The sequence below is a fragment of the Chenopodium quinoa genome, unplaced genomic scaffold (assembly GCF_001683475.1).
Source record: "Chenopodium quinoa cultivar QQ74 unplaced genomic scaffold, ASM168347v1, whole genome shotgun sequence".
Taxonomy (NCBI): domain Eukaryota; kingdom Viridiplantae; phylum Streptophyta; class Magnoliopsida; order Caryophyllales; family Amaranthaceae; genus Chenopodium; species Chenopodium quinoa.
Genome location: NW_018745403.1, coordinates 1,322,418 through 1,336,804, shown reverse-complemented (window position 1 = coordinate 1,336,804; position 14,387 = coordinate 1,322,418). Strand labels below are relative to the sequence as shown.

General features: G+C 32.2%; 1 protein-coding gene and 1 long non-coding RNA gene across 2 annotated transcripts; one reads left to right on the top strand and one right to left on the bottom strand.

Moving 5' to 3' along the window:
- Nucleotides 1-9,022: 9,022 nt before the first annotated feature.
- On the bottom strand, nucleotides 9,023-11,457 carry LOC110713043. The gene is made up of 3 exons (XR_002509746.1): nucleotides 11,356-11,457; nucleotides 10,125-10,225; nucleotides 9,023-9,352 (listed from the first exon to the last, which is right to left on the bottom strand). It is a non-coding gene; the product is annotated as an uncharacterized LOC110713043 (long non-coding RNA).
- A 582-nt stretch (nucleotides 11,458-12,039) lies between these two features.
- On the top strand, nucleotides 12,040-14,321 carry LOC110713028 (probable inactive receptor kinase At1g27190). Its single transcript, XM_021891496.1, has one exon. It carries the CDS (start codon nucleotides 12,296-12,298, stop codon nucleotides 14,102-14,104), a length of 1,809 nt encoding a protein of 602 aa, XP_021747188.1. The 5' UTR covers nucleotides 12,040-12,295; the 3' UTR covers nucleotides 14,105-14,321.
- The last annotated feature ends 66 nt before the right edge of the window (nucleotides 14,322-14,387 follow it).

The window sequence follows — 14,387 nt, the reverse complement described above, 5'->3', positions numbered from 1 at the left end:
TTAATTGCAACCACACAAAAAACAAACAAAGCCCAAACCTACTGAAACGCTCTCAAACCGAGAAGCTTTTATTGTTCTTATTCCACTTCGAAAAGATACTAACTTAATCTTCGGAGGCGGAACTCCCACCCCCATCCGGAGTCTCCGTTACTTGTGCAGGTACAGGCGTAAGAAGGAAGTCTTCTAGGAAATTGTAACTCTCCCGAAGGACATAAAATACCCCCAAACAGCCTTCACCTTAAACCTCTTTGACTTCTGTGCTCAATATGGGTTTTCCTCTTTTGGTAAAAGATAAAATACTCTTATATCTGGGTTGAGGTGGAACCACTTCTCATTTATGTGGATCACTTGTTGCACGCATGTCCCTAAATTTAGGGTTAATTACCATTTGATGGTATTGGATTCACATGACTAAGTACCGTCCACTTGAGTCTTGTTATTTTGCGGTTGGCAGTGATTACTGCTTATGTGTGTCCTCAATCTGTCTTTTTTCTTTGGCCTATGGATCGTGACATGTGAAACCTTAAGTGTAATACCCTGGAAATTTCCCCCTTTTAAAATACCCTTTTTACCCTTAATAAAACTCAATTTAGGAAATAACCAAAATATTATCGCTACCGTGATAACGGCTAAGGCTTTTCAAAGTTACACAGCGTAAGCCTTAAAACCAAAATAAAACAGTTGAAAATAAATAACTTGAGTTCCCAACCTTAAAATCAAAGTAAAGTAAAACCATTCACAAGTTGGAATCAATGTATATGGCCCTTCAAAAACCAAATCAAATTATAAATCATCAACAATGTTAATCCAATAATAAATCATCAATAACTAAAAAACAAAGTCTAAGAAAGCATAACAAGTAACTCTCAACACTCGTCCCATCATGCTCTCCATGCTTCAAGTACATGTCACGTTCTCTTTATCTCAACCTCACTACTCACCATATAAAATGTATCATAGTAGGGTCAATCCAAAGGAAAAGCCAAACACAAACAACAAAGTACAAATCACCAAAAGCTAAGTACATATGCACTTATAAAACTAGCACACTCACATGATCATCCTACCAATAATAATTAAAACATGCTCGCCATACAAACATAAGTCAACTTACCTTTGACTCATAACTAGAAATATTAATTATTATTGAATAGCTTTGGATAACGCATCTAACGGGTTTCATTATCTTACCTACCCCTTAATAATAAGGGGCCCCTCACTTGGGAGCTAACCAAGCGAGTACCAACTATGTCACATTGTGACGGAATTCCAGCGCATAATAATAATAATAAAAGAAAGTACAGCGTCCTGTATCCCTGTAGAAGGTATGGTTAAATATAAAACCTCATAACTCCCCCCATCATACTCAAGGTATATACATTCCGAGAGTTTTGGTGCGTATCCTCTTACAATTTATGTGATTTACATTTTAACATGTGATGACTCCAACCAATCAATCAAGAATACAACACAATAGTCATCACCACATACTTCAATTTAATTCTTAAATTAATTAGTGATTTATTTTAATTAAGGTTCCTTGCCTAATTTCGTGCATAAAATTGCACTATTAATTACTAGCTTGGTGCATAAAATGCACTAATAAACTTCCCTGACTCAACCTCAACTTATGTGAGTGAGTAAATAAATAAACTAACTTTCTTGACTCAACTCCAATAATATATGAGTAAGAATAAAATCATGAATCATACTCAATAAATATAATTTTAGCTCCTTTAATTTAAACATATATAAGCCTTGCTTAATAATTTCATGCTTACTTGATACTTGAAAATAAAATATACTACCATGATTTATACATAATTCAACTTGTATCATGCCTCAATTAACATGTTCACATGCTTACATATAATTTCATAATCAACCAACAACAATTCCAAACATTTATCAACCAAATTAAACATGCTACATACTAATTCATCGCTTGATACATACTTTAAACTCCTAGCATGATACTACACATACACAATTAGTTATAAGCGCATACGTACCTTGAATATCGCCTTAATTTAGACACACTCACTAGAAGTCACCTAACTCGAAACTTCCTACAAAAAAAATACATAAACAAAATTAATTCAATACTAACACAAATTTCCAACAACTTTTGCATAATTCAAACCTTACTAATTAACCCAATTTAATGGTTTAAAAGCCTTAAATCATTTTCTTTAAGTGGCTACTTAAAACTCCTTCAAAAAGACTTGATTTTGATGACTTAAATAAAATTCCAACATACTTATTAATATAAAATTAAAAACATCACTAATAAACCAGAAAATTATATTTAAACCATTGAAAATCTTTTCCCTTTTATGGGTAATCAAACCCTAACCTAATAATTAAAAAGTAGTATGTATAATAAATTTTCAGCATTAATCAAGGGCCTTAAACTCATTAAAAACATGTTCTAATCATCAATTTATCAACCATAACAATCTAAGATCAAACCTTAATCAAAATCATCAAATTCCAGGATTTCCAATTTAGGGGTTTTTAATCAAATTAAAAGCTAAAAATTACAACAATAAATACCAACACCAATTATCCGAAAACAACATCAAATCATAATTAAAATCATGCTTTGGAATTATATTGACAAACTTTAAAAATTAAAATAGAAAAGAGAGAAGTTTTTTTTTTGTACCAAAACCAGCAAAGAGGAGAGAGAAAAGGAGAAAGGCCGCCGGTTGGCTACTGCTGTCGTCCGATGGTGCTTGTGGTGGTCCGGCGGTGTAAGGGAGAGAGGCGTGGGAAAGAGCGAAAAAGAAGGGGGAAAAAAGAGAGAGAAAATAAGGAAAATAGTTTGGAGATTTTGTGAAATTTGACAAATAAACTTGAGTGGAAAATCTTTGAGTTTTTGGGGTATCTATACCCTCTTTTAAAATCGGAAATCGTTTATTTACAAACTTATCATTACTAAAATCCTATTCCCTAACAATTTCCATTTAGGCTAGTTGGTTGGGCTTTTAAAACTCTTCTTCCTTCCAACCAACTAGTCCAATGTTTACTTCAATCCAATTTAAAATATTTAGTTGCCCTAATTAATTGCTCATATTAATTTACACACTTTTTTGATAATTAAATAATTAATTTCATTAACTATAAAATGAATTATTTCAATTTATAAATAAAATATTTAATTTATATATATATATATATATATATATATATATATATAAATTGAAATATTAAATATAATATATATATATATATATACATATACATATATATATATATATATTAATTTACATATATATATAATATGTAAAAATACGGGGGGTATTACATTAAGTTTGTAGCATAGCTTCTTTCAGTGGTCCTCTAATAAAGAGAGATAGACATAAGCCATTCATTTGTGTATTCCCTGGCCTTGGGACCTGTCTTGCCTAATTTCTTGCTCTTGACAATAACATGCCCCTGGTCTATGTGTTTCTTAATTTTATGTAACCATTTGGTTGTTGTTGATCAATGAACTAAATATTTTCTGGCCAACTTAGATAAAAATCCTCTTAGAACTAAGTCCCCTTCCATCTACAATTTGCCTCTTTTCTTATACAATCATTTCTCTGCTCTGTCTTCCAAAAGTGTCATCTTCATTTCCCTGTTCTGCATCTGAACTATCTACTTCATGTGTTCCATGTCTTCATGATTTGCTGGTTATTTTGGATTTAAGGTGGTTAATGGTTTTTGTAATTAAACAGTACAATTCAAAATCACCCCCCCCCCCCCCTAAAACCCCTTTGAAACTGATGAAGTGAATGGGTGTATTTAGGGATGGCAATATTAAACAGATATCCGTTAACCCGATCCATCCGCCTAAAATAAATGGACAAAAACCCGAAATAAATGTATGATAAGCGGGTGACGGATAAAGTGGATGATGGATCATATCGGATGTGGATGATGATTTTTTCACCCGCTAACCATCCACCCATCCGTTTAACATATATAAAGATTTTTAATCTAAAATTTTTAATAAAATATGCAATAAAAATACTTTATTTATTGCAAATTAATTTTTTTCAAATAATATGTAGCTAATGTTTCCTTTTTAGTTAAAAATTAATAATAACTTTTGGTAGATTTAACCATACATTAAATTATATGAATTTTTTTATTATAAAATATCCATCCATTAGTCACTCGATCCACCCGTTTCATCTGCGGATGACGGATGGACGGATACGGATGAAGGGTGAAGCGGGTGATGGATGGATGTGGATGGAGCGATTGGAATGATGGATGGATGCGGGTGAAGCTCCACCTGATCCGAATTCGATCCATTGACATCTCTAGGTGTATTAAATGTTCTTACCCCTATTTATAAGGGGCTTTTGATGTGAAAATGATGAATGATGAATGATGAAGTTGGGGATGAATTTGAGTACAATTTGAAATTTCATGAAAATATTAGAGGGAAAAGATTTGAGGTAGAAAATTTGCTTCTTTAAAAAGGGTGGCTGAAATTTTAGTAGGGAAAAACTCCCCCTAAGTTAGTCACATTACCGAAGGGTTGGAAATTTAACAAGATTTTTCAGATCTTGTTTTTTATATCATGCATGTTGGCTTTGATATTATGGGTTTTTCCTTTGATTTTATTTTCTATGCTTTAACCCACTTCAATTTGTAGTTGGTTGGAAATCTAGGGTTCAAGTCGGTGGAGTTTGAAAAGCCATGGTTTCACCGACTATGCCGTTTCCACCGCCACCGTCTTCGCGTCTCAGCCACCATTTGATTGTCGGCAAATCTCCTTGGGTCATAATATTTTACAGTATTTATTTTACTTTAGTTTAGCTTCCTATGGAAGCTTTTTGTATAGCTTCCTTGAGAAGCTTTAGTTTGTAATTTTTTTTATTTTTTTTTAAGTTATACCTTTTTTTAATCCTAATCTATTAGTCCGATCCTGTGATAGGTGGACTTTTAGATTTTACTGATCTTTTCCTGTGATAGGAAGATTATTAAATCGTGTATTTTACCTTTCAAAAAAAAAAAAAAATTGGGTCCATCAATTTTCCCTCCTTTTTTTTATCCCACTTAATTACATACTCTTCTCTGTAATTAAAAATTTAAAACCCCTTCAATCTTTTGCCTAGGAGTCGAGTAATATGTAACGGAGGAAGTATATATTTTCTCCGTTTTTTTAATTGCACTATTTGGACTTTTACACTATTCACACAACCTCCTTTAACCATCTTTTGTGATTTATCTGTACGAAAAAACATAGTCATTTTAGATCTCGTTGGATTCATCTCGACGTCTACTTTTCAAATATAAACTTTTTATAATTTTTACTTAATTATAATTAATGATATTAATGACCAAAGTATTGCATCGACAAGCATGAAATGACAAATGTGCGATAAAAAAAAGGAGGAAGTATATAATTAGTCACATGTATCGATACACATGCTCAATCAAAATAAAGCTATTAAATAAAAACAAAGTGAGTAGTGTAAAAACTCAAGCGATGCATAGGGAGAATCTTACTTCTAATGTCATGTTCTTTTTAGCAACAGTTTTTGGAAAATGCTATACGTAACTCTAAGGGATATTATATATATATATATATATATATATATATATATATATATATATATATATATATATATATATATATATATATATATATATATATATATATATATATATATATATATATATATATATATATATATATATATATATATATATATATATATATATATATATATATATATATATATAAAAGAACCCTCCTTTATATAAGAACTCAATTTTATAATATAAGAACCAATCTCAACCGTAGGATTAAATAGGGATGAGTGGTCAGGATTAAAACAAAACAAAAACCGATTTAACCTCAAATTCAAAGCAACTCATGATTTTCTCTCTCTTCAAAAACCAGTTTATCTCTCCTCAAACTCACAAAAATCGCCATAGAAGCTGCTATTTGAAGGATTTTCAACTTTTTTCCTTCATTTTTTTTTTGCATAAATTCAACATCAAGGATCATAAAACAAGTTAAATTGTTGAATAAATGTACAAATTTTGGCGATAAAGCCCTAGATTTCACAATTTTCAAATTCAGGTACATATTCCTTCGATTTCGTTAGATATTTATTGCTTATGTGCATTATATGTTCGAATTTCGTCTATACATTGTTTGGATTTGTTATTTTGTTCTTCAATTTCAGTAGATTTTTTTGCAAATATAAACCCTAGATTATTTCACTTAATTTTTTTCAAATTTGCGTTTTTAAATTTAGCTAGTTCAATTGCAATTTATTTCAATATTTGTTCTTACAATTTTTTTGATTTTTAGGATTTTTTCTATTTTAGGTATTTTATTTTGTTTATTCGATTTTTTTCGATACTCTTTCGATTTTTAGGATTTTATCGATTTTAGGTAATTTATTTTTGTTCTTTCGTTTATTTCAACTGTCATCGATTTTAATTTTCGAATTTAGATTCAAGGTTTTAGCGATTTTGTACCGCAATTTTTTTTTATTTGGCCTATGTTCTAAATTAGTTCTATGTTATAAATTATCTATACTGTGTAGTTAATTGATTAGATGTAATTTGCAGCATTAGTATTAGTTTAATTGATTAGCATTATTATACTTCATGTTCGATTATGTTCATGATCATGTTCTAAATTTAAGTGTCGTATGTTCTAAATTTAGGTGTTGTATATTCTAAAGATGTTCTGGGCTGGGTGTGGTATGCAGAGGAAGTTCAGGAGAGATCCTTTGGTGTGCTGCGTTTCAGAGCTTAGAAAAATAGGAATCAAGGGTGGGGGAAGCCAAGACTGTTTTCTAGGGGCTGCATATGGCGTAAGGGCATAAGTGAGGCAAACCCTGCCACTGTAATTGGTGTTCCAATACAGTTTACAAATTTGATGTATGCAATGTCATATGAGTGGTCTATACGATCTTTTGTAATCTTGGCACATCGTAACTCCTAAGAGATCACTTGAGGGTTGAGAATCCTTTTCTCCTAGATATTTTGGATATTTTCCTTGTGAGTCAAAGCTCACTTGCTTTTGTTTGCTGCTCTCTGTCGCAAGGCTGTTTGTGCTGTTCTGTGAAGCTTTGTTTTGGCTGCTTGTTTTTCAGCTTGGATGTTGCTGTGGGCTGCTGTTGTGCTTGGCTGTTCTTTGGTCCTGGGCTGGTGTTCCTTGGTGATGCTGGGTTCCTCTCTTACATCCTGTCTTTGCTTATTGTGTAGCTCTGTTTGTTGCTATGGTGTTTTATTGTCTTGTTGTTTGCCTTTGTTTGTTTTGGTTTTGGTTGTTTGCTAGCTTGTTGCTAGCTTAGTTTTGTTGTATTGCTGTTGGTGGATGTTTGGCCTCTTGGCTGTTGTAGTTTGGTGTGGGCGTGTTTTGCCCTTTCTTTGGTAATAAAATTCTTATTTACCAAAAAAAATTTAGAACACAGGGAAAAAAAAAAACTTATTTAGAACATGGGAAAAAAAAACTTATTTAGAACATAGGAAAAAAAACTTTAGAACATAAGTAGACTAAATTTAGAACATAGGGAAAAAAAAATTTAGAACATAGGTAAGAGAATATTTAGAACATAGGAAAAAAAAACTGTGGAACATAGGTAGAAAAAATTTAGAACATAGGAAAAAATTAGAACATAGGTTGAAAAAATTTATAACATAAGTATACTAAATTCAGAACATAGGAAAAAAAATTAGAACATAGATAAAAGAATATTTAGAACATAAAAAATAAAAAACTTTATGACATAGGTAGTAAAAATTTAGAACATAGAGAAAAAACAATTTAAAACATAAGTAGACTGAATTTAGAACATAGGCAAAAGAATTTAGAACATAAATAAAAAAAAGAATATTTAGAATATAGGGAAAAAAAAACTTTAGAACATAGGTAGAAAAAATTTAGAACATAGGAAAAAACTAGAACATAGGCTGAAAAAATCTAAAACATAGAGAAAAAAAAACTTTAGAACATAAGTAGGCTAAATTTAGAACATAGGAAAAAATAATTTAGAACATAGGTAAAAGAATATTTAGAACATAAAAAATAAAAAAAAACTTTAGAACATAGGTAGTAAAAATTTAGAACATAGGGAAAAAAAATTTAGAACATAAGTAGACTGAATTTAGAACATAGGTAGAAAAAATTTAGAACATAAGAGAAAATTAGAAAGGTTGAAAATATTTAGAACATAATAAGTAGACTAAATTTAGAATATAGGATAAAGAATATTCAAAACATAAAATATATATATATATATATATATATATATATATATATATATATATATATATATATATATATTTAGAACATAGGTAGTAAACATTTAGAACATAGGGGAAAAAAAAACTTTAGAACATAAGTAGACTGAATTTAGAATATAGGCAAAAGAATTTAGAACATGAGTAAAAAGAATATTTTGAACATAGGAAAAAAACAATAGAACATAGGTAGAAAAATAGAACATAAGTAGACTAAATTAACTTTGAACTAAGTAGACTAAATTTAGAACATAGGCAAAAAAATAGAACATAAGTAGACTAAATTTAGAATATAGGAGATGGCAAAATTATTTAGAACATAGGTAGAAAAAAATATTTAGAACATTTTTTAGAAAATTGAAATTAAAGCTTAGAACATAGGGTTGAATTACAATACATTATTTAATCGTTGGGCATGCTAAAACCTATTAGCTCAAGTGGTAGAGCACTATGCAAATGCATAGAGATGTAGGTTCGATTCCTACATAGGTTATCTCTAAAAATAACCATAAAAAATATAAAAAAATTAAATAGGACTAAGTTATACGAACAAAAAATGCCTATGGAAACTATGTTACAACAAAACTCTGAAACATACAGTTGTCTCCACATTACACAAATCAACCTACGTGGGATTCGAACCCACATTTTTTGTGCATTTGCACAATGCTCTACCTGTTGAGCTAGTAGGCTAATTTATATAAAATATTAAAATAAATATGAATTATGAGTTCACCTAATGTATCAAATTATCTTTCAAAAAAAATGTATCAAATTAAATTAAAAATAATATCAGCAATTGTTGGACAATAAGAGACCGGTCATGTTCAAGTTTACATCATGTGACTTCAATTTCTGCCAGTGAAAGACATTGACAAGGTTTAGATTGAAAATTTAGACAATCATAAGATTCATGACAGTAATAACATGTCTAAATATTTAGCTTTGTATATGTCATTAACTCATTATCACTTTATCATGTGCATCTTGATGTGTTCTTCCTCTTCCCTTTAGGTGGTTGAATACATCCCACGCATAAGTAAACCCAGGAGGGTGCCGTGGATTCTTTGTGATAGCTGCGAGCCTGCAACAGATGAAGTGCCTGGATCATTAATGTTATCTCCCTGAATTGCTTAAGCAGCTAGAGCATGAAGCAACAAGATTCCTGTTCCAGTGTCATTCTACTACCCACTAATGATTTTTCTTTAGTTCTAATACTAAAAAACATTGCACAAAACAGGTCATTTTTTATCTATAGGGGAGAAAAAAAGAAAAGAAATTCTCTCACACAAAAACATCTGACAATAAGAAAATAAACAAACAAGATAGAACATCAAGGAAGCAGAAGCAAGCAGGAAATGACGTGCAACACAAATGCAGATATTTTACATACTACTCAAAATGATGAGCAAACTCGTCACCCAATAACTTGCTAGGATTTTTTTCAAAAAACATTTTTTTTTACCAGCAAAGGTTCAAAACCAAGATGAACTTTCAAAAATTAACCTGTTAACACAAAAAGAAAAGAAACTAAGAGCAATAAGAGTTCATACCCTTGCTCAGATGTCGAAGGTTTCCTTGCTCACATCCTTGTATCAACTATTAATAATTAATACCAACTTTCCCAATTAAATTACCATAACAGTCAACTAAGCAACGATCTATTAATAAAACTCAAGCATATGTAACATTGATCAAGAAATCAGAGGTTCACATAAAAGAGACAACATGTATGTGAAACACCGAATACATTGAATTCCAAACTTTATAGTAAGAAAATTGGTATAAACATGTATGCGAAACACTGAAATCACCGAATACACTGAAATTAAAGCATTAAAAATAACTAAATTTACCCGAATGAATGAGTCCTTTTGGAACTTGAATCTCTTTTAGCCTGGCATCTTAATACTCCTGGTGGGTACAGACGAAGCATCTCTTGGATAATTGTTGTCAACTGCCAAAAGAAAGTACAGGGTTACATAAAGGAGTATTGTAGAGCATAAAAAATACCTGCAATGCTCACAAAAATTTGTATGGTTTGCCTAAAACTTTAAATATCATTCAATAATTAGGACTTCTTTATCATAGCCAATGTTTCTAATGCTTACTCCATATTCGATATTAAAATAGTGAATAGTCTAAAGGACGATTCCATTTTAAGATCCAAGCACCATAATATTCACAATTCAATATGTCAAAACAGACATACTATAACACTAACAGTGTTAACTAGTAATACCATATAGCAAGGAGTAGCATCATGAAGCTTGCTACACATCTCTAACTCATTTATCAAACAAGTACCACAATTCATTTAAATGGAGTATAAAACATGTTCATGTTACACATAGAGAAGGTGTTTGGAAGCAGCTACGATCTTTGACTGGTAAAGTACATAAACAATTGGTAAAGGCACACATCATTATTCAAATGAAATCACAAAAATCAAACAAAAACAGTAAAAATTGAACATATATCGCAGCAAAAATTAAGAAATTAACGCATCAAAATCGCAGCATACACAAATCGCAAAGAGCTGGAAAAGTTTGAGAAAAAATCGCAGCAAATAAAACAGCATCAAAATCGCAAAAGAAAACCGAACAAAAAAAATCAAAATAAGAACAAAAAATTCGAACAATCAAACAGTCGAACAAATAAATAATCGAGCAAAATAAATATACATCGAATAGAAAATCGCCAAAAACAAAATCGAATAGAAAATTTGCAAAAAATCGTAAAAATATTGACGAAAACATGAATTAATCAGTAAAAATCGAACATAAATCGCAGCAAAAATTGAAAAATAAACGCATCAAAATCGCAGCATACGAATCGCAAAAATCAGGGAAAGATTTGAGAAAAAATCGCATAAAACGCAAAAAAATCACATCAAAATTGCAGCAAAAAATCGCATCAAAATCGCATAAAAGTCGTAGCAAAATCGCAGCAAAATATTCGCTAAACAATATTGAGAACAATTGCATAGAGAATGCTTAAAATAATCGCATGAAATTAATCGCATCAAAATCGCATGAAAAATCATTAAATTTAAAACAAATCTGATTATAAAATTAATAAACTTACAATAATTAATCCAAAATCTGTGAAAATATCGTGATGAATTTGATGAACTTTCGCCAACCTGTTGAACTGAGGAGAGGGAGAAAGCTGAGAATTTTACAGAGAGAAAGCTGAGAGTTGAGAAACATAAAATAACGAGATGAAGGAAGAGGAAAAGGAATTTGAATAAACTCCTTCAAATTACAAAAATGCCATTAGTAGAGCATCATTTTGGACAGTTAGATCAAAACTAATAAACAGCTAAGATTGGTTCTTATATAAGATTAGGTTCTTATATAGAGGAGGGTTCTTATATGAGCCTTCCTCTATCTATATATATATATATATATATATATATATATATATAAAGAAGCTAAAAATAAAAATAAAAAATTTATTAGTTACACTAAATTACGCGTGATTTTGTCATACTTTTTTAAATTAATATTAAATAAATTGTTTTACTCTGCTTACACTTGTTCTTATGTGCTGATTCCTTCTCTATTCTACTTTAAAAATAAAATAAAATAACAGGGCCTAAAAAACACGAAGTACTCGTAGAAATCCAACCACTTTTAAAGACCACATGATTAGTAAGGCAGGCTGCTTTTTAACCTTCCAAAAGCCCAAAACCATTGAAAAGGTTTACCCAATTTCCAAGACCCAACCACATCTTTACACAAATCATACAATAATTACTCTATATTTAAAAATAAAAAAAGAAAAAGTTAACTTAAAATTTTTAAAAAACTATAGTTTGAACACACTTTGACCCTTTCACTCAATCATTAGCCTAAATAACAAACAATTTCCAATCTCTCTCCTAAAACGACATCATTTCATTCCAATTTTTTCACTTTTTAGTTCTTCCTTCCTCATCTTCCAAAGAAAAGCTGCTTCCTTTACTCTACTCTACTTCCATGGCTTCCCTGAAATCTTAAATTCCTATTAAAAAAAAAGAAAAATGTCGGCTTTCTATTTTCCCTTCATTTTCTCTCTCCTCTTTTCTCTTTTTGTGACGCTTTCTCTCTCCTTCGACGACGACGTAAAATGCTTACAAGGCGTAAAATCGTCGCTTTCAGACCCACAAAACCGTCTCTCAAACTGGCACTTTGACAACACTTCCGTCGATTCAATCTGTCGACTTACCGGCGTTTCTTGCTGGAATGAAAAGGAAGACCGTCTTCTTTCTCTTCAACTTCCGACGATGAGTCTCGCCGGAAAAATCCCTTCTTCGCTTCAGTTTTGCCGGAGTTTACAGACCCTTGTACTTTCCGGCAATCAAATCTCCGGCGAAATCCCACCTCAAATCTGTGATTGGTTGCCTTATTTAGTAACCCTAGATCTTTCTGGAAACGAGCTCTCAGGTTCGATTCCACCCCAGATCGAAAATTGCAAGTTTTTGAATAGTTTGATTTTGAGTGATAATAAGCTTTCTGGGTCTATCCCTTTTGAATTGGGTAGGTTAGATAGGCTCAAGAAGCTTTCACTTGATAATAATCGACTTAAGGGTTTGATCCCAGATGATTTGGGTAAGTTTGGGAAAGATGGGTTTAGTGGGAATGATGAACTTTGTGGGAATGTTGTTGGATTAAGATGTGGGGCAAATGGTAATCTTAGGGTTGTGATTCTTGGTGGTGTGATTGGTGGTGTTGGTTCGCTTTTGTTAGGGTTTATGATTTGGTGGTGGTGTTGTTGGGATCATAGAAAGAAGGAAGAAGATGTTTTTGATGGTGAAAAAGGTGGGAATTTTGTGGGTTGGGTTGGGAAATTGAGGTCTAATAAGAATGCTCAAGTGGTGTTCTTTCAGAAACCTATTGTGAAGATTCGAGTGGCGGATTTGTTGATTGCTACGAGTAGTTTTAGTGATGGAAAGATCGTTAATACCACGAAAACCGGGGTTTCGTATGGGGCGGTGTTGAGTGATGGATCGGCATTGGCGATTAAGAGGTTAAGAGGGTGTAATAAGGTGAGTGAGAAGCAGTTTAGGTCGGAGATTCATAGGTTAGGGCAGCTTAGGCACCCGAATTTGGTGCCTTTATTGGGGTTTTGTTGTGTGGAGGATGAGAAATTGGTGGTGTATAAGGATATGAGTAATGGGAATTTACATTCATGGTTGCACTCAGGAGTTAATCAGGATAGTGTGTTGGATTGGCGAGCTCGGGTTAAGATTAGTGTTGGGGCTGCTAGAGGGCTAGCTTGGCTCCATCATGGTTGCCAGCCCCCGGTCAAGCACCAAAACATATGCTCGAATGTGATTCTACTTGATGATGATTTCGATGTTAGGATCACTGAATTCGGGTTAGTTAGGCTCATGGGTATCGGGAACTCCAATGGCAGCTCGGTTGCCAATGGGGACTTTGGAGAGTTTGGTTACGTCCCACCTGAGTATGCGAGCACATTGGTTGCGTCGTTGAAGGGTGATGTTTATGGGTTTGGAGTAGTCCTATTGGAACTGGTTACTGGTCAAAAGCCCCTTGAAGTTAATAATGCAGGGGAAGGCTTTAAAGGGAGCTTGGTTCATTGGGTGACTTATCTGTCTAGCTCTGGTAGGATTAAGGATGCAATTGATAAGTCCTTGTGTGGGAAGGGCAACGACGATGAGATTAAGCAGTTGCTTAGAGTTGCTTGTTCATGTGTGGCTTCGAGGCCCAAGGATAGACCTTCTATGTTCCGGGTGTACGATTCCCTGAAGAACTTGGCTGAGAATCACGGTTGCTTAGAGCAGTACGATGAGTTCCCTATGATCTTGAATGAACAAGATCTTGATTAAATTGATTCTTAACATGTTAATTTTCATGGTTTGGTTCGAAATTAAACTTCTTTGTTGTATTTGTTGCTGTGTTCTTGGAGCTTTTCAAGTTCATGGGGTTTTCCAATTCCTGCAGCTTTTATCTTTCTCTGTCTCCTCCATTGTTGGAATTTCCTGTATAATACAAAATTTTGTATGTTATCACCTTTCTTTATTGTCAGCTTCCATTGTTCTTTCATCCACTTGTGTGATTGTGTCTATGCTTAGTGGTGTTTATTCAGCATAATATACAACTGTACATGTT

Bases quoted from the DNA above. Each gene is read 5' to 3' on its own strand.
- LOC110713028 (XM_021891496.1), top strand. From the start codon at position 12,296: ATGTCGGCTTTCTATTTTCCCTTCATTTTCTCTCTCCTCTTTTCTCTT.